Source organism: Peromyscus californicus, unplaced genomic scaffold, assembly GCF_007827085.1.
Source record: "Peromyscus californicus insignis strain IS unplaced genomic scaffold, ASM782708v3 Scaffold_22__1_contigs__length_63687245, whole genome shotgun sequence".
NCBI classification, from domain to species: Eukaryota; Metazoa; Chordata; class Mammalia; order Rodentia; family Cricetidae; genus Peromyscus; species Peromyscus californicus.
Genome location: NW_026294525.1, coordinates 23,129,230 through 23,156,224, shown reverse-complemented (window position 1 = coordinate 23,156,224; position 26,995 = coordinate 23,129,230). Strand labels below are relative to the sequence as shown.

At 39.5% G+C, this 26,995-nt stretch overlaps 1 protein-coding gene across 3 annotated transcripts in view; it reads left to right on the top strand.

Annotated features, from left to right (window-relative positions):
- The first annotated feature begins 318 nt into the window (after positions 1-318).
- The window catches only part of Adgrg6 (adhesion G protein-coupled receptor G6), a 126,749-nt gene continuing 100,072 nt past the window's right edge, over positions 319-26,995 (top strand). For 2 of the 3 annotated variants that reach the window (XM_052751093.1, XM_052751095.1), the window contains exons 1-2: positions 319-1,037; positions 10,362-10,462. In XM_052751093.1, coding sequence (XP_052607053.1) covers positions 1,036-1,037; positions 10,362-10,462 — 103 coding nt within the window. In that variant the 5' untranslated portion in view covers positions 319-1,035. The remainder of the gene's footprint in view (positions 1,038-10,361; positions 10,463-26,995) is intronic. The other variant, XM_052751094.1, reaches the window with a different exon arrangement.

Genomic DNA, 26,995 nt, shown 5'->3' with positions numbered 1-26,995 from the left:
CTTTTCCTTTTTCCTTCCTTCCTTCCTTCCTTCCTTCCTTCCTTCCTTCCTTCCTTCCTTCCTTCCTTCCTTCCTTCCTTCCTTCCTTCCTTCCCTTTCTCTCTGTCTCTCTGTCTCTGTCTCTCTGTCTCTCTGTCTCTGTCTCTCTCTCTCTCTCTCTCTCTCTCTCTCTCTCTCTCTCTCTCTCTCTCTCTCTCTCTCTCTCTTTTTAAGAAGGGGGAAGGAGGAAGAGGAGAGCTAAGAAGAAAAAAGAGGCGGCCTGGGTGCTTGGCTGCAGGCAGAGCAGATGCCCACTTGTGCGTCTGCATTCCGAGCTCCTCTCCTTCACCCAGGCTCTGCGGGGTTCGGCGCTCGCGGCAGGCGGGTGACCTCGGGGTCAGCGGGGTCCCCTCCCCGGAGCTGCGCCTGGCCTTGTGCCAGTCTCCCAACCCCGCCGCCCGCGCCGGTCCCGCCCCGCGTGGCGACTTCTCTCTTTCCCTCTGCCCTCGGGTGGCCGGCCCTGGGTGGGGCAGCTGAGCCTGCAGGACTGTCCTCTGCCTCGGACCGCCTAGAGCAGAGGCCACCTCGGGTGGAGTAGGGGGAGGGAGTTGAGCGGAGCCGCACCTGAGCCCCAGGGGGGAAACTGAGGCCGGCGCCGCGCCGCAGGCTCTGGACCTTGCAGGTCGCACCGGTCCAGCCCGGCAGGCTTGGATCGCCCGCCTCCCGGCTCGGCTCGCCGGAGCACTTCGCCCCAACTATTGGGAAAGTTCAGCGCCGGGCGGAACCTGCCGCCGTCGGCCGCGCCCCTGCGCGCGGGACCCGCTCTTGAACTCCGCGGCGCGCGCCCGGGGTCCACCTTGCGCCGCCCCGCGCGCAGCCGAGGAGCAGCTGCCGGGAAACCCTATGAACTCTCCAGAAAGGGCGTGACGAAGGGTCCTGCGGGGCGCGGTCCCGGCCGCCCGGGTCCCCCTTCGGCAGAGCTCACGGGCAGCAGAGCAGAGGAGCGGTGGAGGATGAGCGAGCAGCCTTTGGGGACCTCCGCGCGGTAATGCCAGCATGTAAGTCGCCTCCCAGCTCCGAGCCCTTCGCACCTCCGCCTGTGTGTGTCCCCTTCTCCCCTTAGGTCAGCGTTTCCGTGAAAGGTACCAACTGCGGTAACAGGAGCTTCAGCGTGCTCCTCGAGGCACCGGGGACTGACCATTGCCAAAGGGAGCTGGGGCGTGTGTGTGTGTGTGTGTGTGTGTGTGTGTGTGTGTGTGTGTGTGTGTGTGTGTGTGTGTGTGTGTGTGTCTTGCTTTCTCCCTTTCTCCTCCTAGAGAGAGGTAAACTTCACTGGGAGTCCGGGTAAAGCAGAGTAAGAAGGGCTGGGCTTCAAGAATGGGGAGAACGTGGTTTTGATTCAAATTAAACAAGGACTAACCGACCGCGCAGCTGCTCGCAGGGCCCTGGCGCTGCCAAGCCAGCGCTCCCTGGATCAACACCTGGGGCCTGGGAAGGTACGGCTGAGCGGGGGAGATGTTGGCTCTGTGCTGTCACCTTTGCCTGTGGAAGTCGTTGTTCTTAGATCTCTGAGATATTTAAATGTCTTTTTTCCCCCATCGAAACCTCCCCAGCCCTGCGCCTTTTTCTTTGAAGAGCCCAGAAAAAATGTTCCCAGCGTACTACGTAGATTAAAAAGTAATTAAGGAACGTGATAGGGGCTTCGGGTAGAATTACAAGTAGGAGGCACGGAGGAGAGGGTGAGAGGGTCAGAAAAAGCTACAAGGTTGTGCTTGGATGGAATTGCCATCTAAACTGTGAGGTGCTCTGAAGGACCCGATGAAAGGGCAGCCATGCGCACCGCCTGGCCTTCCAAACTGGACAATGGTTCTCCGAAGGGCCACACTTACCTTTGCGGCCAAATGAGCAGTTTTTTTGTTTGTTTGTTTGTTTGTTTGTCATAGTGTGTTATGTTTCCCTCTGCCGTTTTATTTACTCTTGGGCAGACACCTGGCAGACTTTTTACCCACTTCCACTAACTTGTTCAGGAGCTACAGAAATTGATAACTTCCCTCACTCCACGACTCCATTCTTATTTATTTCTGCTTCTATTTCCCTTTCCAAGTTAGCACCCAGGGTCTTGAGTCGTCCCCCTCCCCGGCCCCCATCCCGCCATCTTCGCTGCTCTGTTCTCCTCTGCAACCCCAAACACATCTTTAAAGTAGGGAATGGAACAGAGCACACCAGCCTCACCCTCCACTCTGCAGCTTTGATCTCGGCTCTGTGCCGTGTACTAAATACCACTTATTTTTATTAAAACTCTATGTGAAGTATTGACGCACCTGAGAGTTTTACATTTTGCTGATGGCAGTGGAATGGGTGGATGGATCACTTGTAAGCATTTGTTTGGGGACACAGTCAGCCATCTAACATTAAGACTCGTTCGCTTATGCAAGCAACAGGTTTGGAACGACTGGTAAGTTTGTTTCCAACTTCAGTTTTCCTGAAAACATATCCCAGCTTTTCACAGGCAATAATTAGCAGCTTTCTTTCAGTCTCCCTGGATATGTAGTGCTCATGGGATCAAAAGCAATACACACACACACACACACACACACACACACACACACACACGCGCGCGCGCGCGCGCGCGCGCGCACGCGCACACACACACATAGGCACGCACATGTGTGTGAATACCTGTTTTAAAAGTAAAAGGTGTAAAACTGATCAACAGGTAATGTAAATTTTTCTTGATAATGCAATTAAATTATTTAATCCACTTGAATTTGGCATGATTAAATTTATGCCTTCTTGGATGGAATCATGAATAAGCAGTCATCTAAGGCTTTTAATTTTGATTTAAATTTCTTTACTGAATTCTTTTGATGGAATTTTTCTGTGTCTTTCAAGATTATTATGCATAGTTTTTTGTGCAATGGTTTGAGATGTTTTGACCCTTTTTGACTGATGGGCAAGTTAGAATACATGGAGGTAGTGCTAATCTGCCTGAGGTAAATATTTCTATTTTGTTGAAATGGTAAACAGTAACTACACTTTTAAATTTTTAATTGCAGTAAATAAAAATACACAGGCTGCTTAAATGTCTTGGTTGCCTCTTCCTCGTGGAGAACAAACTGGTTTATTGTTACCGTCACATTTTGAAATTATAGACTTTATAAATATATTTAGGAGTTGCAACAACTGCATGTTTTGAATGCTCCGAGAATTTCAGAAGATTTAGGGAGTCTGGCTTTTGTTGATCTCACAGTGCATGAAGCTACTGTTCCATTTATGGCTTATATAAGTTACAGGACATTGTGCCTGTCCAGTGTGAATGGTGAATGAGGCTATTGTCTGTTTGCTTATGGGAAATATTAGAAGCTCATAGAAGTTACTGCCTGACTGAAGTGTCACTATGATTTCTGGAAATAATGAATTGAGAGACATTTCATTTATATATTAAAAATAAACTGATGATAATGTCTTTGGACGCAGTCATATTTCTAACTGTCCACATGTCATATAGAATTTACATGTCTGATGAAAGGAATGGAAGTTTCTAGAGACATCTAGTACTTAGACTAAATAGAAACTGTGTGTAGTATTTGTGATAAGATGTATATTTCCATGTTTATTCCTAGTTGGATGACATCATTACCTTATCCATGCTAGATGACATTATGATGCACACTACTTGGTGGAAATGCTAACATTTAAAGGATTTACCAACTCCAACTAAGAAGTCCAGGATAACGAGTGTGGCTACCTGGAATCATCTTACCTCCCTTTTACTAAGAGTGGAATTCTTTGGAATGCCTTTCAAGATTATTTAAAAGATGGCTGATATAGCAAAAGCTTACATGTTTATGATAAAATTGGTTAAAAAACACAATCAGAAAGAAAAATATTTATACTGTAATAGAAAAGTATGTATATGACTTGGTCCTGCCAATCCAAATAAAGGAAATCCAAGAGAGACACTTCTGTCAGCTAACAGAGATCAAAGCAGTGCCACTCACAGTGCGGGTGATAGCATTGGCATCCCTCAGTGGATATTGTGAGTGCATTTAAGTTGGTTTTTTTTTTTTAATAATTGTAAACCTACAAAGAAGTTTCAAAGTATAAAAAAGAAAAATACAAAAGGGGCAGGAGAGATGGCCCAGCACTGAGGAGCTTACTGCTCTTGAAGAGGTCAGGAGTTCAGTTCCCAGCCCTCAGTTAGATGGGCAGCTCATAATCACCTGGAACTGCAGCTCTACAGGGTCCAACACCCTCTTCTGGCCTCCAAGGGCACCTACACACAGGTGCTCATACACACACACACACACACACACACACACACACACACACACACACAGGTAAATAGTAAAAAATACAAAGAACAACGGAGTATCCTATTTCCAAGAGTTGTATATTATAAACAATAGCCTCATTGGTTAGATCATTCCCTGTGCCCCCCTCCCCTACAATTTCATCTTTTTCAGAATCTTCTGAAATTTAGTTGCCCATATCAAGGCTTAGGAGTTTACTTCTCTTGAAAAGTTTTAAGATAATTGTGGATTGAATTATAGTTGTAAAAAAATATGACACTATCCCATATATTCTTTGGTTAATTTTTCATTGAGAACATTTTACACAACTACAGAGCCAACTAAAAATACAATGTTGATAAATTACAGCTCTCTCTCTCCCAGTTTATTCAGTGCCTACATGTGCCTGCACTCATGTGTTTGTGCCTGTATGTACTGCTCCCTACCTCCCTCCCGTGTGTGTGTGTGTGTGTGTGTGTGTGTGTGTGTGTGTGTGTGTGCATTTGTATAAGTTCTCAAGTTGAATTTATGGTATGAGTCAGTCATGCTTATTCGTGTTCAAATAAGGCAAGCTTTGTGAAGACCTGAACAGTAAGTGAGATTTTTGCCGTGGAGGTAAGCCAGCCTAATGAAAGGGTCTGAGTTCAGTAACAGGATAGCACACTCTCTCTTTTACACATTGCTTAGTTTCAGGAACATGACCTTTCACTGAAAGAAGAAATGCTGTTCTAAGAGGTCTGAACACGTTAAATTACTGTTCTTTTTCATTCCTGCAAACTCTCAAGGTCTTCTCTGCCACTTCCAAACCCTTTTAGGAAAAGATTTGTCATAGAAACACAGTAGTAATACGGTCAAGTAAGTGAATTCTGACTGTTTATATTAGTAGGACTAATATCCTGTCAACCTCTCTATTAATTTCCAAATGTCTTCACAATCTTCACTTGAAATTGTGACTTTGGGTGAACCACTAGAAGTGATAGGAAATGGTAGGTTTTGAAAATGTTGTGCTCAGTTTAAAGTCACGTCCACCAGTGCTTACACCCTTAGTTGAACCAATTCCTGGGAAATGTATTTGTTCTCCAAAGATTTCTGAAATGGGACTCAAGCATATTGTATTTTGTAGCCTATTGTTTTCATATAGGGTTGCAGCAGAGGTAAACCAGTCCTCACAAAGGACAGCTGGAATGGAAACTGGGGGACACAAAGTGTTTGGGTCCTACTGCTGATTCTGAAAGCCAGGCAAGTAGGTTAATCTCTTATTTTCTCATCTGTGAGATAATAGGTTTATCCACAGAATGAAAGTGAGTCTTTTCAAATTATACAAGGCTATGACTCCATTTTCCTTTAAAATCTGTTTCTTGGTGGCTGGAGAGATGACTTAGTGGTTAAGAGCACTTGCTGTTCCTCCAGATGACCAGATTCCCATTCCATTATCTACATCAGGTGGCTCAAACCACCTGTAACCCCAGTTCTAGAGCATCCAACACACACCCTCTTCTGACCTCCTTGGGTACCCACATGCACCTGGAATATACACACAAGGACAGAGACACATAAATAAAAAGAAAAGTGAATCTTGAAAAACTGTTTCTGTTCTCCTTGGTTGAGCTATGAGACCATGATCAAGCCTGTACCGAGTTGAAGTCCCTGTTTAGAACCTTAGTAACCCTGTTTGGGATTTTCCATTCTTCTGAGAAAGTTGTTTAAATTTCAGGGATGTATCTTTGCTAAGTGATCCCCTGAGAAGACCCACAGTGCTTTCTTTTCCCTGTTCTAAATTTATTTGTTTCTGTTCTTCAGTAAACAGAAAAGTAGATGAAAGTTGGCATGTCACATGGTTTATGTTATGTTCTAAGTGCTTACTCTGTTCTTGCTCTTTTTGTGTCTAAAGTGATGGAGTCTTGAGTCCTGGAATGTGTCAAGTCCTGGTCTTCCTTTGCAGCTATGGCTTGATAGGATTGCAGGCAGCTTTGGTAAAACAACTCAAGGATCAGTTGTAGAGTCCCTAAATGTGAGAACCTTTTATAGTCAAGGAGAAGTTGCATGAGAAATAAACGGTGTTTGGTATCCAGGCTAAGGAGTGCGCTTCTGTCTGAGAGCATGTATGAATTTAAGAGACGGGACATTGCTCACGTTGATGGAGGAGAATCTCCCTATGACACAGGGTAAGAAGCTGGGAGGGTGACATGTAGCTCTTAGAAAGGCTGGCAGCCTGCTCTGTTTGTTCTTTTTGATTCTGTTGGACCTCAGTTTCTTCTTCTGTGAAAATCATGAGCTAGACATCATCTTTTGGATTTGCAGTTCTCTAAACTTCTTTGAATGTGTAATTGTTCTTTTGTTTTAGAAGCACAGCTGATTCATCCCCAGTATGAATGGGGAGCACTTCATTCATACAATGTCAATAGGAAACAGGCCCATTCTTCCAAATAAGTGACTTTTCTCTGTGACAGATTATATAGTTGCCTCTTGTGAAAGCCCCTGCTGACTGAGCTAGAGGTAGCAGTTCTTTCTGGGTGGTAGTGGCCCATTTACAGAAAAGTGACAAGGTTGACAGTTTAAATGTCCCCCAAAGTGCCCGTCCTCCAAACCATACAATCAACAGAGGAGCAGGACATAAGCCTTGGCCATTCCAGAGTTCATACTCATTAATATTATTACTTACTCAAACATGTTCTTCTTAATTGGTAAATGCTTTTAGCTTCAAATACATTGGATGAAAATATCTGGGAACATGATTTCCATACAAAAAAAAATCCTCTTCTGGTCTTAATCTTGCCTTAGTTTAGAAATTCCCAATGGACAGCTACCTGTAGCTGGAACTTGTAGAATGTGGAGTGCACAACTGTGACGTGAACTTTAGGCACTACATAAAATGTATCCATTCATAGCAGGCATGAATAAGTTTATCTTGCTCCCAGGTGATCCCTGAAGTGACTCCAGAGACACTCGATGGATGTTGGCATGAAAGATTAAGCCTATCATCTGTTATTGTTTAAGTGTCTTCCTTCTGTTATACAGTGGGTAGAATAAACGCTCACACTAGCATGCGGGGCATGACAGTAATTATGATAACAGCTGTTATTTATGGAATGCTTGTGAGGTTTCAGGTACTGGCTTTTGAAGACATCTTATTTTGAAGATACCAGTCAGTGCCTCTACGGGCTAGGTGCACTGCTGTTCTTTACAGGTGACACACAGATACAATAGGTCAAATAAAATTTTGGGACTGCACCAGCCCTAGGTAGCAAACCCAGACCTGTTTTACTGTAATCCATGTTTTCTTTGATATAACATTGTCTCCAACATAAAAAAAAAAAAAAAGAGATTCAAAGTGCATTCTTAAGGCAAGTACAGGAATCCTTTCACGTATGTTGTCTCATCTAAGTTTTTTCTTGGCTTCTCATTTAGTGTTACACACTTTACCCATGTAAACAGATTTTAGGGTTTAAGAAAGTATCTTGCTGTCATTCTCGAAATAAAACTACTTTCCGGTTGTAATTGCAACTTTACTGTCTCTTTGGGGATTTTAAGACCTGGTGATTTCTTTCCATCATTTCAGTGCTTGCCTGCTTGGCCTTGCCTCCCCTCAGTACCAGTCCTTTTATGGTCCCTCTGAACAAATGGCTTTTATTCTTATTGCATCCTTCACAGGCTTTTTCTCTTTTAATGATGCTGCCTCAACGAAATCTGTTGTGAGCCATGGTAACATTGAATCCTTTCTTTAGGAAAGACATCTTTCAATGTAGGTATGACACTACTGGTCCAGCAAGATGGGTTACCAACCGGGTAAAGGCATTTGACACTAAGTCTCATGACCCAAGTGTTTGATCCCTGGGACCCCCATGATGAAAGGGGAAAACTAACTCCCAGAAGTTGTCCTCTGACCGCTACTTGCCCGTGTGTGCAGACATACACAAACACACAATAAATGAATGTCATTTTAAAATGGAAAACGATAACACAATTTGCTATACACAAATATTGAAGGTTTTCACATGCATCTAACATTACTTAGTAGTTTCTGAACTACTTGGTGATTACTAACCATTTAAAAAAACAGAAAGGTATTGTTATATATAATGGGTTCATTTTTTTCTGAAATGTTAATGCTTTAGTTGCTTCATTTTAGGGAAGAAGAGAAATCTTATTTTATTTTAAATATTACCCTCTGACAAGAGATGTTATAACATGAAAACATTTTCTTAAGATCTAAAATAATAACTCCCACAAAAAAAGATCTAAAACAATACAGGGGAGAACAATATAATTATCTATTAGATGTACATACATGACTGCTCATGCTGCAGAGGGCAAAGTTGAAATAGTTTTATTTCTTAAAGAATTAGGCTTTATTTATAGAATTATTTGAGTATTTACCCATCTTCATTAAGAAAACACCTACCATCTATATTCTTGTAAGGAAGGTACAAGCAAGTGTGTGGTGATGCTGTATTCTGAAAATACCTCTTACATTCCAGAACACTGGAACTTCTGCTGGACCTCATAGCCAGAGTTAATGATGGACCTTGGGGTCACTTAAGACTTAGGACTGCTAGCCTACTGTATGCTCAGCCTGTTTGTTTAACCTGCCTTTAAGAGAACAATGTAAAACCAACCTTACTTGCCTTGGATTTCCTTTGTAATTAGCTTTCACAACCTAAGCTAATGCGTAGCTGAAGTCTTAACTTATGTATTCTCCCATGCCCGGGCCCAGAACAATACACACGTATCATTTGCTGAAAACAGCAAATACCACAAGTTGGAAGCAACTTCCTAAAATCTACCATCAAAGCTGAAAGCCACCATGTGTGGATATTGGTTGATAATGGTTTTCGTTGTCTGGGTCACTTGGGGTCAGCTGGAGCCCCTTTTAAAACTTTGTTAAAGATTTCTGTAAAGTATCCCATTCCTTCCCCATGTGATGCTTCCTCTGCTGTTCAATAGGGCCAGATACCGCTCATGCTCAGACACATCAGACACACAGACATATCACACACACACACACACACACACACACACACACACACACACACACACACACACACACAGGCAGACTCAGGCACAGAAGCAGATACAAGAACAGAGACAGACAGGAGACAGAAGGCCCCAGGGATTGTTAAATAGAGAATTCAAATTTGGACCTGTACAAGTGTACAAGTAACAAATAAAATGAATGAATTTTTTTTTTTTTTTGTGTGTGTGTGTGTAGGGGGTATGTGTGTTCATGTTTGTACATGTGTGTGCAGATGCCTGTAGAAGCCAGGGTTCAGCATCCTGTGCCATCCTTAATCACTATCCATGTCATTTTCTGAATCTGCTACTGACCTTGAAGCTCCCTCACTGGGCCAGTCTTGTAGGTCAAGGTCCTCCTGTCTCAGTCTCCTCAGCACTGGGACTACAGGCACTGCCTGGCTTGTTACATGGGTGCTGGAGATCTGAACTCAGGTCCCTAGGCTTGCCCACCGAGCACTTTACTAACCCCCTAGCCCCTGGATTTCTTTCTCTCTTGCTTGAAGGGGATGATTTGGTCCTTAACTATCTTTGAAGTCTCTCCTGTGGACATGGCTGAGGCCACCTGCTTCAGGCTCCTGGGGCCCTGGGTTTTATCCTTTATATATTAAGTTCTTTATTTGAAAGCAAGACTAACCAGGCGGTGGTGGCGCAGTCTTTGATCTCAGCACTGGGGAGGCAGAGGCAGGCGGATCTCTGTGAGTTCGAGGCCAGCCTGGGCTACAGAGTGAGTTCCAGGAGAAGGCACCGAAGGTGCACAGAGAAACTCTGTCTTTGAAAGAAAGAAAGAAAGAAAGGAAGGAAGGAAGGAAGGAAGGAAGGAAGGAAGGAAGAAAGAAGAGAAAGAAAGAAGAGAAAGAAAGAAGAGAAAGAAAGAAGAGAAAGAAAGAAGAGAAAGAAAGAAGAGAAAGAAAGAAGAGAAAGAAAGAAGAGAAAGAAAGAGAGAAAGAGAGAAAACAAGACTAATTTTTTTCTATATTCAGTCCCTGCTGGGAATCACACTTTGCATTATTTGTCTTAATGCCTTACTGAAGGGTACCTGTCCTTGACCTGACTGTGACTTTCTGTCATTAATTGTAGGATGGTTGGTGCACGGGGGATGAGGTGCTGCCATTGGAGATGGAAGCCGAGCGCCCTTCTGCTCCTATGTACTTTATGGAGTGTTTGTATTCCTCGCTCAGGTAGGACTCTCTTCAAACCGGGATCAGTAATGATTTCACTCTCTTCTTTGGAAGTATGCATCTTCTTGAAACATCGTTTATCAGTTACATTCCCCTCCCCCTTCTGGCCATCCTTCTGGGTTTTTCTTTGGTCTCTGGTCTCCGTCTTCTCCCCATTCTGTGTGAATTCTAGCACAGCCATCATTGTTTTGTTTCCTAATGAGCTTATTTATTTTTTTAATCTTTGCTGTCTCCCTTCTCATTTTATTTGTTGATTTAGCCCACAGTGAGTGACGAGATAACCACATAACGGACAGGGAAGAAACACTGGTTACTTCCTCTGTTGATAAATAGACTGCACTTACTTGTCCTTTCAAGTTTTCATGTCAACATTTATGGAAAATGCAAACTTTGCCATTTTCTTTGATCCTGATTTGATTAACTTTTTGTAATATGGATTTTATAATTTTCAATGAGGGAATCTGAAATGATGCCTTTTAGCTCACAATTTATTTAGGCTATCTGGTATGAAAAAATTCATTTTATTTACAGGTTTTTTTTAAATAATTAGAACACTTATTTTCTTGTAATTGAAGTTTTTCCTAATCTTTGAAATAGGATTCTTTGGATGTTGAAAATTAAATTTTCTATAAATAGTTACATAAGTAAACCACCTAGTCTGTGCCATATGAACGTTTTAAAGGAAATTGTCACCTTGTTTGATTTTTCTATTAAGTTCACTGTGTTTAACTCTTTATTTTCTCTTGTTATATTCACTTTGTTACATTTTTCCATTAAAATGAGCCAAATTGTCAATTAAGAAAGTATTTAATTTTTATGTGATCATGACTTAAGATTTAATTGGGAGTTATCAGTTCCATATTATTGTGTCTGTTCTTATAAATGATACATTTAAGGAATCTTTGAAGTGGATTATTCACCAAAATTGCTTACTCATGAATCAAGATACACAACTTATTTTCAGTATACAAAGGCTGTTTTCCAAGTCGCCAAGTGTTTAAAGCATTTTCAGTTACTTGCTTGGAAAATCCCTGGCATTTTTTTTTTAAGTTTTCAAAAAACAAAGCTGATTTCTGGGTGCATTCTTGTGCATGTTCTCTAGAATATCTGTGTAAAGTCAGTCTTTCTGTTCCTTAGTCATTGCCAAAAGAAAGCGCTTTAAAGAGATCTGAAAGTAAGACGTAGATGGAATTTCTGTGATGTATAGTGCTGAACTATTTCTTAACCTTCAAAGTGGTTTTTCAAGAACCAGTTGGATGATGTAAGATAAATTATGAGGTGAAAATTAGTTGAGGTCTGTTTACTTTCGTTTCTGTGAGCTCATGCATTTGTAAACTTTCAACATTTCTGCAAACCAGCATACCTCAAATTGGGCCTTTGTATTTTACATGTCATCATTTTAATTGACGGATGCACATTCCTGAATTTTTGTCTTTTGAATAAGTGAAATGAAACATATACTTTGAAATAAATTAAAGTAAGCCAACCAAGCTGCGCTGAGCTGAGGCTAGAGAAACCTAGAGGGTGCAGGCCGTTAGGAGGCATCCACATCTGGGACAAGGCGATCAGTAGTTCATTCGAATTTGCTCTCTGACCTCAAGTGTCCATTCTTTCAACAAACATCTATATTGACTTGCCCACAGGGTGCATCACATACAATTTCTCAGCTCTGAGCGTTTTGTATTTGCTTTTCTCTACTCTTTTCTTACTTAATGTGCCACAACTTCACACACACATGTCTGAACTCCCCACGTTAGAGGTTATTAGGGACATTTGGATATGAAATTTCTGCCTTTTGTATTAACTCATCAGTGGTGTTCCTTAAAAGGAACTCACTTTTAAAATGATTCAGATTACACCTTTAGAGAACGTAACTTTCGGTCTTGCCGTTTGCAGAAGTCTGCTTGACACTGTATTTGAAGAGAACATTTAGTGCATAACTCTAATGTTTCTTATGTGCACATTCCAACCTTTTCTGCCTTTGGATATGACTAGAACATTTCAGGTTAGGGGGCGGGGTGGGCTTTTAATGGCATGTTGATGCTCATGTCTCCTAAGTCCTCATCTTCACTCTTGGATTATAAAGTCACTCCTCTAGTTGCTGATGATTTCTCCTTGGGTTTAGAACACTTCTCAAATTTCACATGTGTAAACAGTAGTCTCCATTCCCCGTACAAAGCTCCATGTCTATTTTCTTGTCAGCCTCTACAACCCACCACACTTCCCTAACTTCTCTCAACCTTCCCTGTTCCTTAGACACACATCTATCTAATCTTGGACTTTACCCTTTCTTTCCTGGATCCCCATGTTCTCTGTAAGAATAGACTTGCTTCTTTTCATGCTCCTGCCTGTGTAATTGTTCCTCTAACACAGTGGTTCTCAACCTTCCTAAGGCTATGGGCCTTTATTACAGTTCCTCATGTTGTGGTGACCTCCAACCATAAAATTATTTCCATTGCCACTTTATAACTGCGATTTTGCTACTGTTATGAATTGTAATGTAATTATCTGTGTTTTCCAGTGGTCTTAGGTGATCCCTGTGAAAGGGTCGTTGGACTCATCAAAGGGCTTGTGATCCACAGGTTGGGAGCTGCTGCTCTATCAGATGATGTCTTTCTAACTCAAAATTCAGAGGATCCCCACTCTCATTTTTTCCTATTACCCTTAGTGGTAATCTATACCTATTAGAATCTTTTAATTGCAAATGTTTTGCCAGTTTGATTGTAATAGTTAGGGTGGATGATTGACAGATCTCTTTAGACTGTTAAAAGTGACAGTTCAGGTGATTAAAGTTAAACTCTTATAGTTTAATTCTAATAACATCCATACTTTATATAACAGAAAGGCAATGTCAAGAGTCCTAGTAGGTAGGTTAACAATGTGTTTTCATGGAAAAAGCAATTATTGAAAGTAATATATGAAAAGCAACTCATTGTCTCTTGACTAGTGACGAATGTAACTTTAATAAGAACTACAACATAACTGGTCCCACATAAATAAAAATTCAAACAACAAATGAACCTTTTTTATATACTAGCTTACCAACTTTTAAAATATTTGACAACATCCAGCAAAATTGAAGGTGTTGGGAAAACAACATTATTGGGAAAACAACTTTCATCAAAGTGACTGGAAAATATGTTATAGAACTAAAGAATGTGTATGCTGTCTTTGGATACCACTTCTATATGTAGGTGTCTGTCCTATAAAAATTTTGAAGTACATGTGTGGATATGTGTGTTAGTGTATTAATGTAATAACATGAAATTGGAAAATGCTAATTACTCATCAAAAAGGTAATGGTTATATGAATTATTTTACATTCATACTATGAAATACTGCACAGCTCTTTAAAACAATGAGGTTAAAACCATGCATATTGGTTTACTATAATGACTTGTCTGAGATAATAATGTGTAATTAAAAATCAGATTATGGAGGAATATGAAATTATCCCACATTCTAATGGGTCCTATTACATAATTGGGACATTTTATATTGGTATGATTGTGTTACTTCATAGACATAATTAAACATGAAGCAAACTACATCAAGCTTTCAAAATGAGTACTCTCTCAGGGAAGGTAGAAGACAGTGTTTATAAACTTGTGGATTAAAAAAATAATTAAACATTTTTGTACATGGTAGAAGAAAGACTTATGGAGATCAAAGGTTACTTTGTGAGAATCTGTTCTCTCCTTCCACTGTGTGGGTCTTGGAGGTCGAACTCATGTTACCAGGCTTGACCAATTGTCATTATTCTCTGAGACATCTCACTGCCTCAAATGCTTTGTCTTTACAAAGACCATGGATTCATTCATCAATTGGAAGAAAGCTTAATGAATTTTGTTGTTTTCTTTTTCTTTCTTTTTTTTTTAGAGCCACACAAAAACTGGACAAAATGACTGTCTAAGCACATGACTAATTTTCTGAGTCACTTAACTGTTACTCTTTCTTCACTTGAAGATTCTTAGAAATGTTTCAGATAATAACTTCTTTTTATGCATGACGCTCTATGACTCTGAAGATAAATAGTGATATAAAAGCAGGCAGAAATTATGGCTTCAAGTAGAGTACGGAACAAACAGCCATGAGCCAAGGAATTCCTAAGCAACCAAAAGCCAGACTTAGTCATGAGCACTGAGGAAGGCGCCTCCCTCCTCCCCCGAAAATCAGTGGTATCAGCAGGTTGGAGTTCTGACATCCATGAGACATCAACTACAGAAGGGAAAAGTAATTATGAAAGTAAATTTGGCCCCCAATGCTGGGTACTTTCTGCCCCAGTAAACAACATAAGCTCTAGAAGTAAGCTGATTGGGCAGATGACAAACTGTATGCTTTCTGTTGTCACTTGAGTGCTAATGTTTTCATGATCACACAATGAGCAACCACAATCTACTGTCTATTGCACTGAAGACAGCATTGATAGTAAACCGATAGCATATGTATTTTAAGATTTGATCAAAAGTATCCAAAGAAATAATCATTTTATAAAGCTGCAAAAATTTAAGCCATTTTAGTCTTAGTGTATACGTTGAGGGATTAAATGCTTTTGCAGATACTGATACATATGTTGAAGTGTATGCATGTTTTGGTCACTGGCATGATGGTCTGACTCTCTTTTAAACATTTTCAACAAAAGGACTGAGAGGACCATTTTCCTATCCAAGGCCTCAGTGAAAAGAGCCAGTGTGATTGAATAAATAAAGCCTAGAAAGTAGAATCTGATGAAGTCAAAGAGGAAATCTTACAGGGGAGGTTGCAAAGTCAGTTTCTTAAACATGCAATGGGAGTGACTTATTTCTTACTGTAGTGACAGTCCCTAGTGGATAACTAGTAGGATGGAGTCTCCAGAGAGGCCAACACGATATAGTTGGTGTTATGGAGAAAGGGATACTGGCATAGAATCCTCCTTTCCCTGGTCAGGCTATTCCTGGCACATCACAGGTGTCATTATTTAGAAAGAATTCATACATAGAACTATATCTAGACCAGAGGAGTCAGGACATGGATGAGTCTCCAGCCATCCAAGAAATATTCTGGGGCTCTCTCTGCCTATAGTAAGCTCTGTGCCATATCTTGTGTGTGTGTGTGTGTGTGTGTGTGTGTGTGTGTGTGTGTGTGTGTGTGTGTGTGTGTGTGTGTGAAGGGGGGTGTACCAGTAAGTGTGGACGCCTTTCCTATCAGGAACAAAACATTGGCTTTTGTGTATCAATTTTGACTTATTTTTAAGCAAAAAGCTTATTGACTTCAAAGGAAATGAAGCCTGAGGGGATGGCTTGTGGTAAAGTGTTTGCTGCAAAGGCAGGAAGACTTGAATTTGGATACCCAGCACTCAGAGAAAAGATGAATATGGAGGCGCCTGTTTGTATTTCCAATGCTGGGGAGGCAGAGGCAGGAGGATTTCCTGGGACTTTCTGGTCAGTCAGTCTAGCCAAACCCATGAGCTCCAGGTTTAGTGGGTGACACTTTGTCAAAAAGTAAGGTAGGCCGTAATTGAGGAAGACACTGGACATCAACCTCTGGCTTCTACCAACATGCACACACACACACACACACACACACACACACACACACACACAACTGAAATGATGCTCTGGAATAGTAAAATTAATAGGAATAGGAAGGTGGTCTAGATATTGCAAAGTGGCCATTTTGAGAAGATTGGTGTGTTCAGGGTGGTATGTATGGCTGTAGATGAAAAGAAGTCATTTGGAAGACATTTATCCTAAAGAACAAATTTCAACCCAGACAGATGCTGCTGAAAGTTACATACAACTCTCTTAACAATTGGTTACCAAGAAAATAAAATCAGCTGTTATTCCCATTCCCTGTCATCAGTTTGCACAGGAGGGAAACTCCCATTGGAAGGAGCGAGTGCTAGGAGTCTTGAGCACGGCTTTGGCCCACTCACCAGCTATTAAGTGTGTGAGTTATGCAGATGGTGTTTTCTGTATGAAGACATGGATTTGTTTTATTTCAGAACTTTCTGTGATGTGTCATTTTGTTCAATTTTACTGTATCATTTTTGTCTAGCGAACTAGTGCTAGAGATGGACAGACAAGTAACTTTCTTGCGCAAAATAAGCTTGGCAAACTCTCGACTTCGCTTTTGACACTGCCCTCGTTGAGACTGCAATATCATGGCTCGCAGGAAGTAAAGAATGTGGAAAAGAGTAAGTGGAAAGGAACCAAAGAGAAAAAAACACAGTCCAGGTTTTAAAAGCAAATACAGTTTAAAGGAAGAACATTGGTGGTTTAAGTGAGAAAATATACTCAACTCATGATGGGTGATGAAGTCACATAAATACCCTTTGCCCACCATTGAGCTACAACAGTTTAATGCCTGGAAAAAAAAACAAGACTTTTGGTTTCTACATGGATTTTCCTGTCATCGGCTTAGACCAGCTTTAACCTTCTTCTAAAGCACACACTCCAGGAGCAATGAACTAGTGCAATGGGAGCTATGTAATGTACTGACTTTGTAGTTGAAGCTCATTTTCTTGCTTTAAAGAAAAAAAGAATCCCCAAAGCTATTTTCAATCATTTGTAAGATTTTCTTAAGAAGATAGTTCAACTTATTATGTATTTATGTCAAAATATCTTGACTTGTAGTCATTCCCAAATCAATTTCACCCAAGCTTGTTGCTTAGAAATGATCTGCTTTAGAAATAAGTACAAATTTTTCTTCAAAAATTAAACTGCTGTGAATCCAAGATGATGCACCCTCTCACACATTCCACTTCAAGCCTGGTGCCTCTAGTTTAGAAAAACAGAGGCCATTTGCTCTGGAACCTAATGAAGAGCATGAGTCAACCCATTTAAATGATCAGGCACTTTTCATTAACCATGTGATTATACTAGATGTTATTCTTAGTTTTAGACAAGCCGAAGAATAGACAAATGCTCATCATGTACGCAACTGCCCCTTTAGAAGATCCTTTCCCTGGCTAAAACTTGAAAGGCTATCATGAAACTAAAAGACAGATCCAGAAAAAGGGAAAAACTTCAATCAGGACTCTACATTATTCCCTGCTTTTGTGTGCGTCCTTAGTTTCTTCTGTCCCTCCCTCTCATTTGCTTATCGATCAAATGTATGCACAGACATTGTGTATATATCATGCACCATTGATACTGGCCTCTGCCGAGGGTGAATAATAGTCTTGATGAGTTGTGGCCTTACTGAACAAAATTAAAGATGGGAAATGAGGTTTCTCTGACCAAGCGGGTACCACTGGCCATAGTAATAGTGCTAGAAGAGAGCTAGGCCTTTCAAGATAATCTACCCTTGTGTTATACCTCTATCTCCTTGAATTTTCCTAGTCAAATTGTGTGTGCCTGTTGCTTTCTGGCTGGCTCTACAGAAGTATTAGCTTTCTATTTAGACTCTAATCTCATCTCTTGAGAATGGTGACTTGAAAAATCTGTTGTTTGGGAGAAAGTCATGACCACAAAGTTTCTGTTTCAACACCAGTGAAGCCTCAACATTTCAACCAAAACCAGGCCGTGGGGTTTTTCTCTAGTAGGCTTTGTTAAGATGATGTAGTACCTTTGATTTTCATTTTTTATAGGGCCTGATGTCATAGCTGGTGTGTGGTTTGATGCTTTTACTTCTCCTTTCCCAACTCATGTTTGCGTGTATTATACTGGCATATTAGACAGGCCTGCCTCTTCTGGAGCCATGTCAGAAGAAAGGATTCAATGGATGTTAAGTCATTTCTTGTATTCTAAGGTGGTGTCCATATGCAAATATAACGCTATGTAGATGGTTCCACCATTGGGGATATGTCCAGTAAACCTGCTCCAAAGGAACTGGGTTACTTTCCAAGCTGCTATATTGAGATTTTGTATTTCTCCTAGCAAGATGAAACTTAGTTTGTCTAAAAGTCAGGTGTACTTAATCAAAGTCTCCTCCTTCCCCCACTCTTATTGAAGTTTCAGAGTTAATACTGACAATCATAAATTTTAAAAGCTAGAGGCTTTGTCATAATATCATCATCTTTGATATCCATCTTCCTTTCCTTCCTCCCTCCCTTCTTTCCCATTTTCTCCCCTCTCTCCCTTCCTTCTTTTCATGCCTCTTTTCCTAGCTCTACAGAGCTAAATCCTAACCTTATAGGGAGACTGACAGGAGACGTAATAGCAGGAGGTAGGCTGACTTGTGCTTCATTACTAGAGTGTGATTTACATGTCATCAATTGATGACAAAATATCTCAGAGAAGTTTGCACAGAGGGGTAATATAAAATGGCCTTCTGGTAAGGCCTATGGATGAAACATTTAAAAATTGTTATGCCTGCATCATTGAGCATTCTAAAGATTTTTTTTTCAATTGAATTGACTGACTGTAAAACTGCTGCCATGGGAGTGGATTGTATCCACCAAGTGTCAACTTGACCTTCACTGGTAATAGAAAGTGAGAAGCACAAGAATGGGTGTGACATTGGAGAAGGGTGAATCCAGGTGGGGGAATGGGCTAGTGCAAATGTAGATGCATTGAAACAGATTTTCTAGACATAGAAGGAAGAGCTGCAGAAATAAGGCTTCATAGGTAAGCATAATTGATGATGTTGAGAGGCTAAAGCAGGAAAATACTAGGTCTAGGTCAGTTTGGGCCAAAATATACTCCTGCCTAAATATTTTTTTAAAATGCTTCCATTCTATTTTATTCAGTAAATGAATATGACATGCCTCTATTTGAAATTCTCTAGTAAGTTGAGAAAGGATTCTGTGAGTTGATTTGCTGTGTTATATTCTAATCTTTTAAAAATAATTTAAAAAATTTGAGGTTATAATATAATTACATCATTCCTTCTTTGCCTTTCCTCTATATAAACCCTTCTATGTACCAACCCATTTGCTCTTTTTCAAATTCATGACCTCTTTTTCTTTAATTGTTTATGTATATAAAACAGCCTTCTCACTCTGTTAATTGCATGTATATGTTTATAGGGATGACCATTTGGTATCAGGTAACTAACGGGTGTGCTCTACTCTGGGGAAGCCTGTTTCTCCTGCTCTCAGCCCCCCTTAGTTGATTTTAGGGTTTTGTGTAGGGTTGAGCCTTCTTCCATTCATATTAGCTGTCTACTGGGGTTCAGGTAATGTTTAGACAGCCATGCGGTGAGACTTCATGGCTGTATCTTCTGGAATACTATTTAGTTGTTAATAAACATTAGATCATGAAATTTGCAGGTAAATAGGAAGAACTAGAAAAGATCAGATTGAATGAGATAACTCAGACCTAGGAAGACAAGATTGCATGTTCTCTCTCATCTGAGGCTCCTAGCTCCGATTCTTCAGATGTGAGTGGATAGCCTGGAATAACTACAGGAACCAAGAAAGAAAAGTGGAATTATTGTGGGAGCAGGGTGCATTAAAGAGGGAAATAGAAGAGTACAAGTGATCTGAGGGGAAGATGGGGAACTAGGAAGGGCTCTAATTAGGGAGGAGAAGGGATGCATACTGAATAAAGGAAGGAGGGTAAAAGAACAGTAAGAGTGTCTGAAAAAGCTATAAGGAATCAAACTGTCAGCTACCTACCTAAAATGCCTATAATGCATGTATGTTTGTGTATAAATATTCACTTATGTTTTAAATGAAAATTTCCCAGAAACCATAGACCATCTAACAAAAAAACCCAACACCAGACCAAGAATTCTTGTTTTAAGTTGATGGTCAGAGCTGTCCAAGAGACTATCAAAGCTTTATAGGTTATCACTGCTGCACTTGGTTGCCCCCCAGAAGTGGAAGGTAAATCCCTTTGGCTGAAGACATCATGAGCTTTGCACACAGAGTCCAGAGGAGGCCCATCAGCTGGATATTTTGATCTTTCTGTAAATATATATTAGTGTCATATCACATTTTCAAACACTAATAAATTCCATGATATCTTTCAAGCTCCTTGAAAGTATTTGGAAGTAAGCTGCTAAGGATAACACAGCATATGGATTGTCATCAAAAAACTGGTTGTAATAGCTTTCCATTGAGAGAATTTAAGTATCCAAAAGAAAGGTTTAGTGATTATATTTCATTTACATTTTCAAAGATACAAATATCCCTATCCTTATCAACCATAATGGAAGAAAAAAGTGACATAAAACTATGAATTACGTTATTTTTAAAACAATAGCCTGTTATAAATAATTGAATAAATAAGAAATGAAGCAAGATAGCGATCTATGTTTTTATCATTCAGCAATTTCTTCCTTTTTTACAGAACAATGTTTTCAATAGCATATATTAATTTTATAAAAATGTAAAATCAGTGCATATTTTCTGTTCTTACTAATCTGAGACATATGTTAAAATAATGCTTGTTTTCATGAATATGTATACAATATATATTTATATTGCTTATCTAAGCTAATTCTAGCAATTAGCATTTTTGGATAAGAAAATTGGTTTAAATAGTGATAATCTTGCCTTAAAAGCTGGAAGTACTAATTTATTTTTACAAGGTTGGCTATGATTAAAAATACCAAAAGTTACTCTTGTTCGTGAAGATGTGGGATGAATGACTGTAACTTTGACACACTACATGTTCAAATGTGAAGTAGTATGCTCAAAGGAAAAGAGTGGAGTGGGGTGGTTTCTGCTAAGTCTCTCTCTCACACACACACATACACATACACACACACACACACACACACACACACACACACACACACACACGCACACTATGGTATTATTGAGTACTTAGCTAAATGAAACAAAAACCCTGTTGACAAAAGACCCACTTTACAAGGATTTCATAACACCATGTTTCATATTATAGTCCCAAGCGGAAAACTATTTAAATTCCCACCAACTTATAAATGGATAAACAGATTTTATTATTCCCATAAAATACAGAGTTACTCAGCACAAGTGGAGTGACCTATGGAGACCTGAGGACATGTGAGCTGTGAATCTTTCAGGCATGTTGAACAAAGGAAGGGACATAGAGTACAAACTCTATGATTCTGTTTCACAGAGTGCAATGATAAAATCAGAAAATCATTGCCTTTACCGGGCAATTGACTGCAAGGGAACTTAGTAAGATAGGCTGGGTGGATGGAATGCTCCAAATGGTAGTTACTGCCTTAACAATACAGAAAAATATATTTAATTATCAAACAGTACACTTAAAATTTGTAATTTCATCATATATAATGTATGTATTCATATATATATATGACTATTGTACTTCAGCTTAAGAAATCTCATTAAGTAGAGGAGAAAAATGTATTTGGAAATGGCTTAGTGTATAGGAATTCCATTATCCTCAAAATTATCTATATTTTACTGGCTCAGACAAGAAATAAAGGAAGTAAATTATAATGGCTTTCTAAAACCCAGCTTCTTTGCTGTTTGCTGGAGTGTTTTCCTTTGGCCAGCAGGAAAGGGATATGCAGCATTATGGTATTTGTGTTGATGAGACTCATTCACATATGCATAGGGGGCATGAATAGTTATAGGATAGGGACCAACAATTTCTGCAAAGGCTAGTGATTAGCTCAGGGGAAGTCCAAGTGGTCACATGACTGTTTGGAGACCCCTTCTTTCACAGCTTCTTTCTTTTATTTAGCAAAATAGTTTAATAATCATCATATCTCTTATATTTAGTTATCATTTCACATTTATGTAGTAGATTTTGCCTTTTAGTTGGCCTTACATGAGGTTGACAGGTATTTTCAGTTTGTCAAGTTTAATTAAACCCAAAAAGTACAAGGGAGTGGCCCAGGAACACTCCCTATTGTTGTATACATTTTTTGTCTTTCTTTTGACCTGTTTTTCTGTATTAAGTCGATTTTCACTTGTTTACTATAAAGTCATTAATCTTTATTTTTGAAAAGCCATGATCTTTGTGAAAACTCCACAAATCTCATTGTAAAGTAGATTAATTACTCAACAAATATAAGGGATGAACCAGAATGGAAAGTCCAGTCAAACACTTGAGATTTCTGAGTCTAGAGTTGACTCAGCACCTGGTGAGTGGCTACTGAGGGGTTGTTTGTTCTTCCATGGTTACTGGCTGGAGCCATTTCCTGCTAAGTAGAGAGTTGAAAGGATCCATCAAGACGGTCTACTTTCTGAAGAACACCTGCTAAGAGCATCTCATTGCTAAAGGTCATTATTTTCATTATGATGACATAATGAAAACAGAGCTATTGATGGAAGCCAAACAATAAGAACTTATAATCATCAGCTCCTAATATCTATGTCCCAGATTGTTAAAAAGGAACAAAACCAAAACCATGTGAACTTGGAAGACGTTATATGAATGGTACAAGGATGGATTGTGTCTAATGCAAGAAATCCCCCAAATGAGAATGGTATAATTTTGAACTTTGATAAGTGTTACGAAAAGATGGAGCTCAACTTTTATATCTTATAGTCTGATCATCTTTGTGAATTTCATAATGCTTAAAATTAAGCGTATGCAGCAGATATCTTGCTATTAGGATCTGAGAGAATAGCTTAGTGTCGTTGACTGTATCTCCTGAGTAGGAAAATGATTTCTTCTCATAGAACTATATACATGTTATGAGGTATGAAAGATACAATGGTACCTTGGAACCTAATCTATGTGATGAGAGAACAGGGAAATGGGTGTATCTTTCATGTTTCAAAACGACTGTTCTTTATTTGTATTTTAGCAGAGTCTTGGCAAAAAGCTGGAGAAGATAGGGTGCTTAGCCCATGGACTTATTTTCTCTCAAGAATCAGTCTTATTTGGCTTTCCCACAACTGAAAACAGTTAAAGATATTTTATTTACTTTTATTGTTGCTCATGATACAAGGGAAAAGACAATATTTATTACTTAACTGTAGCTGAAACCAGGGCTGTTGGAACCCACAACGCAAGCTTGCGTTCATTTTCAATCATTTGTAGAGCCAGAGTCATTTTTTGCTGTGGGTAGATATATTCATTAGACCTCAGGGTTTTCTGTTTTCTGTTGTGTCTAAATCATATCCCCGACTCAACATTGGTAATTTTTAAATTTCAACTCCATTTATGAAAAAGAGGGACTGTAAAAACCATTATTTTATGAGCCTTAGCATCAGTTATTAAGGGTCATATTACCAGCATTTAATTTAAATCCTTATCAGTAAATTTTGCCCATATAATTTTCTTAGCCATTAAAGTAATATTTCACAGAATCATATATTTCTTTACTCTTATATTTCATGGCTCAAATATAGATGATAAGCTTTATTACCATAATATGAAGTACAGTTAGCAAAAGTTTGAAAACAGATAAAATCTATCCATCGCCGAACCCATATCCAGTACATTTTACAGAGGAAGCTGTGAGAGGATGTCAATCAATCAACTGTAGATGGTTAGGAGTTACTGGTAGACCTCTGTATCAATCTAAGCTCTTCAAGTTAAACTTCCTCCTGACCTTGAATGTTATTCATAGCAGAGTCATTTTCTTGTCATACAGAATCAACATTTCAAAGATTATCTCTGACACCTTCTTGGCAGCGACTGTGTGAAATCTAGCCTGCTGCTGATGGGGTGCCTACCATCTTTTGTTTATCTTCTCTTTTTTTGCTTTTTAAGATGCACTCCATTGTAGTGCGGGCCGTTGGTACTTCTTATCTTGCCTTTCATGATGGTAGAGACAGATGGCACTGGTAATCTAGCAAGAACTTGCAATCTAGCAAGAAACCACTTTCATACAATAGTTTCTTAAAGTGTGATTTGCCTGGGAACTTTGACATTTTTAACTTCTGAATTAAGTAGGGCCCTTACTGACTATCACTTGAGGTTCTTCTCTGTCATGGTTTATCAACTAGTATTTTCAAAAGCATTTTTATTGCTTATATATATGGTCTAGGGCATGAACAGATTGGGAAACATTTTTTCCCTCCTGGCATTCCATATGCATTCCTGTTTCCATGTTTTTTTTTTTTTTACTCTTTTCTTTGTAACCCAATAAAACCTTCTTCATTTTAAGACATTTTTCAAACACTTCCTTATGTAGGCAATATGTAAAACAAGGCTAGACAGATAAGTAGGGGCTTTCTTCATAATTTCTACCCAGCTACCCATGCTATAGAATTTTAAAATTAGAAACAGAGAAGTCAAGTATTTTTATAGATCTCTATTTCCCTCCATATCTTCTTTGGAATGTTACAGTAATTTGTACTTTCTGAATGTTTGTTGATATACTATACTTTATGATTATTAATATATTTATATTTTCTTCTATATTTGCTACTGGTCCTAAAGTTACAGGGTGGGTCTTTATTTTTATGCTCTGCATAAAAGATAGAGAGTCCATCTTTTGTGCTAAGGATAAATGAAAGCACAGAATGTAAATGAAGGGAGGCATTTGTAAGTAGGGCTAGCCCTCCTATCCATAGACTTGATGTGAGTAAACTCAGCAAGATACAACCTGCATTTTGGCTATACTGGGAGCAGAACTGCTTGACTTATTCAGCAGGCTGTTAATTTTTAACTTATTGTGTGTTTCATTAATTTCATCTTTCTATCTAAGCCGTTGTCATTTACTATCCACATGGAATTGATTTCAGGATCCCAGTGGGTATCAATCTATAGATGCTCCACTCTGTTATATAAAATGATATAGTACTTGCATATAACTCAAAACCTCCCCACATCCTTTAGAGCATATCTAGGTTACTTATGATATTTTACGTGATGTTAATACTATATAAGTAGTTACAGTATCTTGTCTAGGGAATAATGACCAGAAAAATGGTCTACACACATTCAGTACAGAACAATTTTGTTTATTGAATATTTTTGCTCTATGATTATTAAGGGACAGCTACACCTAAAATTATATTAACCTTATGGGAGATTTCTCAAGCAGTTGATCATATCAGAATCCTAGACTTGGAGACAACATGTCTAAAAATGGTCATGAAGTTTGCTTCCTGTATTTTCCTGGCTGAGCCTTCCCTGAGGCACTGTTACTTGCCCCTGGCTCTAAAGCACCTCTCTCCCCTTTTCCTAGGAGATCAGAAGTACTAGAGCCTTTACCCAGCCCCACCTTTCACCTCCCAAGAGGCTGAAAGTTTAGCAGAGTCTTGACTTGAAGCTCCATAGGAGTATGTGGAGTTGGAACTTAGGGCTGTTATTAATTTTTTAGCTATGTTATGAGTTGGCCTGGGGTTATAACTGAATTTTATATTATCTCCATGGGGGAAATAATTTTAAAATCCAAATAACAAACTTGAACCACATTTTTTGAAACATGATGAATTAATATATTTTAGCTGAGTTTTAAACTTATCAAAGACAAGATATATGGAAACTCCTTGCCCCATTCTTTAAATTAAGATTAAAATATAATTTTCTTTATTTATGTCTTTATTTAGACACATTATGCTAATGTTTCAATTTTTGGGTTTTTTTTTGTTAGATCTCTTTCCACATAAGTCTTTTTAAATTTGAAATACAACTTATCTATCTTATAATTAATTAACATTTTAGTTTTTATAACTAGAACTTCATAGGCTATTCATATAGAAAGATGTTATTATATCTTTGGATTAGTTACTGGAAGGTATGCATAAAAATAATAAAAACCAAGACTTTACATATGAATGGTGTTCATAATACTTTAATGCTGTGTACAGCAGGAAAACAAAATAACAGCTAAATTCCACTAATATAGAATAATTTTACAAACAATGGCACACTAACTACAGTTGTGTACTGGGTGGCTTTGTGTGTCAACTTGGCACAAGCTAGAGTCATCAGAGAGGTAGGAGCCTCAGTTGAGGAAATGCCTCCATGAGATCCAACTGTAAGGCATTTTCTCATTTCGTGATCAATGGGGGAGGGCCTAGCCCATGGTGGGTGGTACCATCCCTGGGCTGCTGGTCCTGGGTTCTATAAGAAGGCAGGCTGATCAAGACATGGGAAGCAAGCCAGTAAGCAGCTCCGCTCCATGGCCTCTGCATCAGCTCCTGCCTCCAGGATCCTGCCCTGTTTGAGTTCCTGTCCTGACTTCCTTCAATGATGAACTGCACTGTGGAAGTGTAAGCCAAGTAAGCCCTTTCCTCCCCAACTTGCCTTTTGGTCATGGCGTTTCATCGCAGCAATAGAAACCCTAACTAAGACAAATTGTAAGGTAGAAACGCACAGGTTTGCAATAAGATATCAATACTAAACACTGGGTAGGCCATGTTTGCAAAGTAGACATGTATCTAGGTGAAGGGAACATGGCATGCAGGCATTAAAATAGAGGCAAGGGAATTAACAATACTAGCTCTGTTAACTGTTCAAAAACGTGCCTTCAAAGCAGTTCTACTTGACTTTTCTACAAGTACCTTCTGGAGCACTAGTGTGGGGTGGTTTGCAGCAGTGCCTCAGGATGTGGCAGGAGAGGAGAGACTGAAGTGAAAAATCTACGTCATCCATACAGCGTGAGAGAAGGAAGCCCATCCCTACCCGGGCTTCATGTGCAGAACAGAGCCCAAGAGAGAAAAGCCCAGGATCTATGAACATGGCAGAGGAGATGATCCTCCATTCTTTGTCCTTATCCCTCCCCACACACACCCTGCCATTC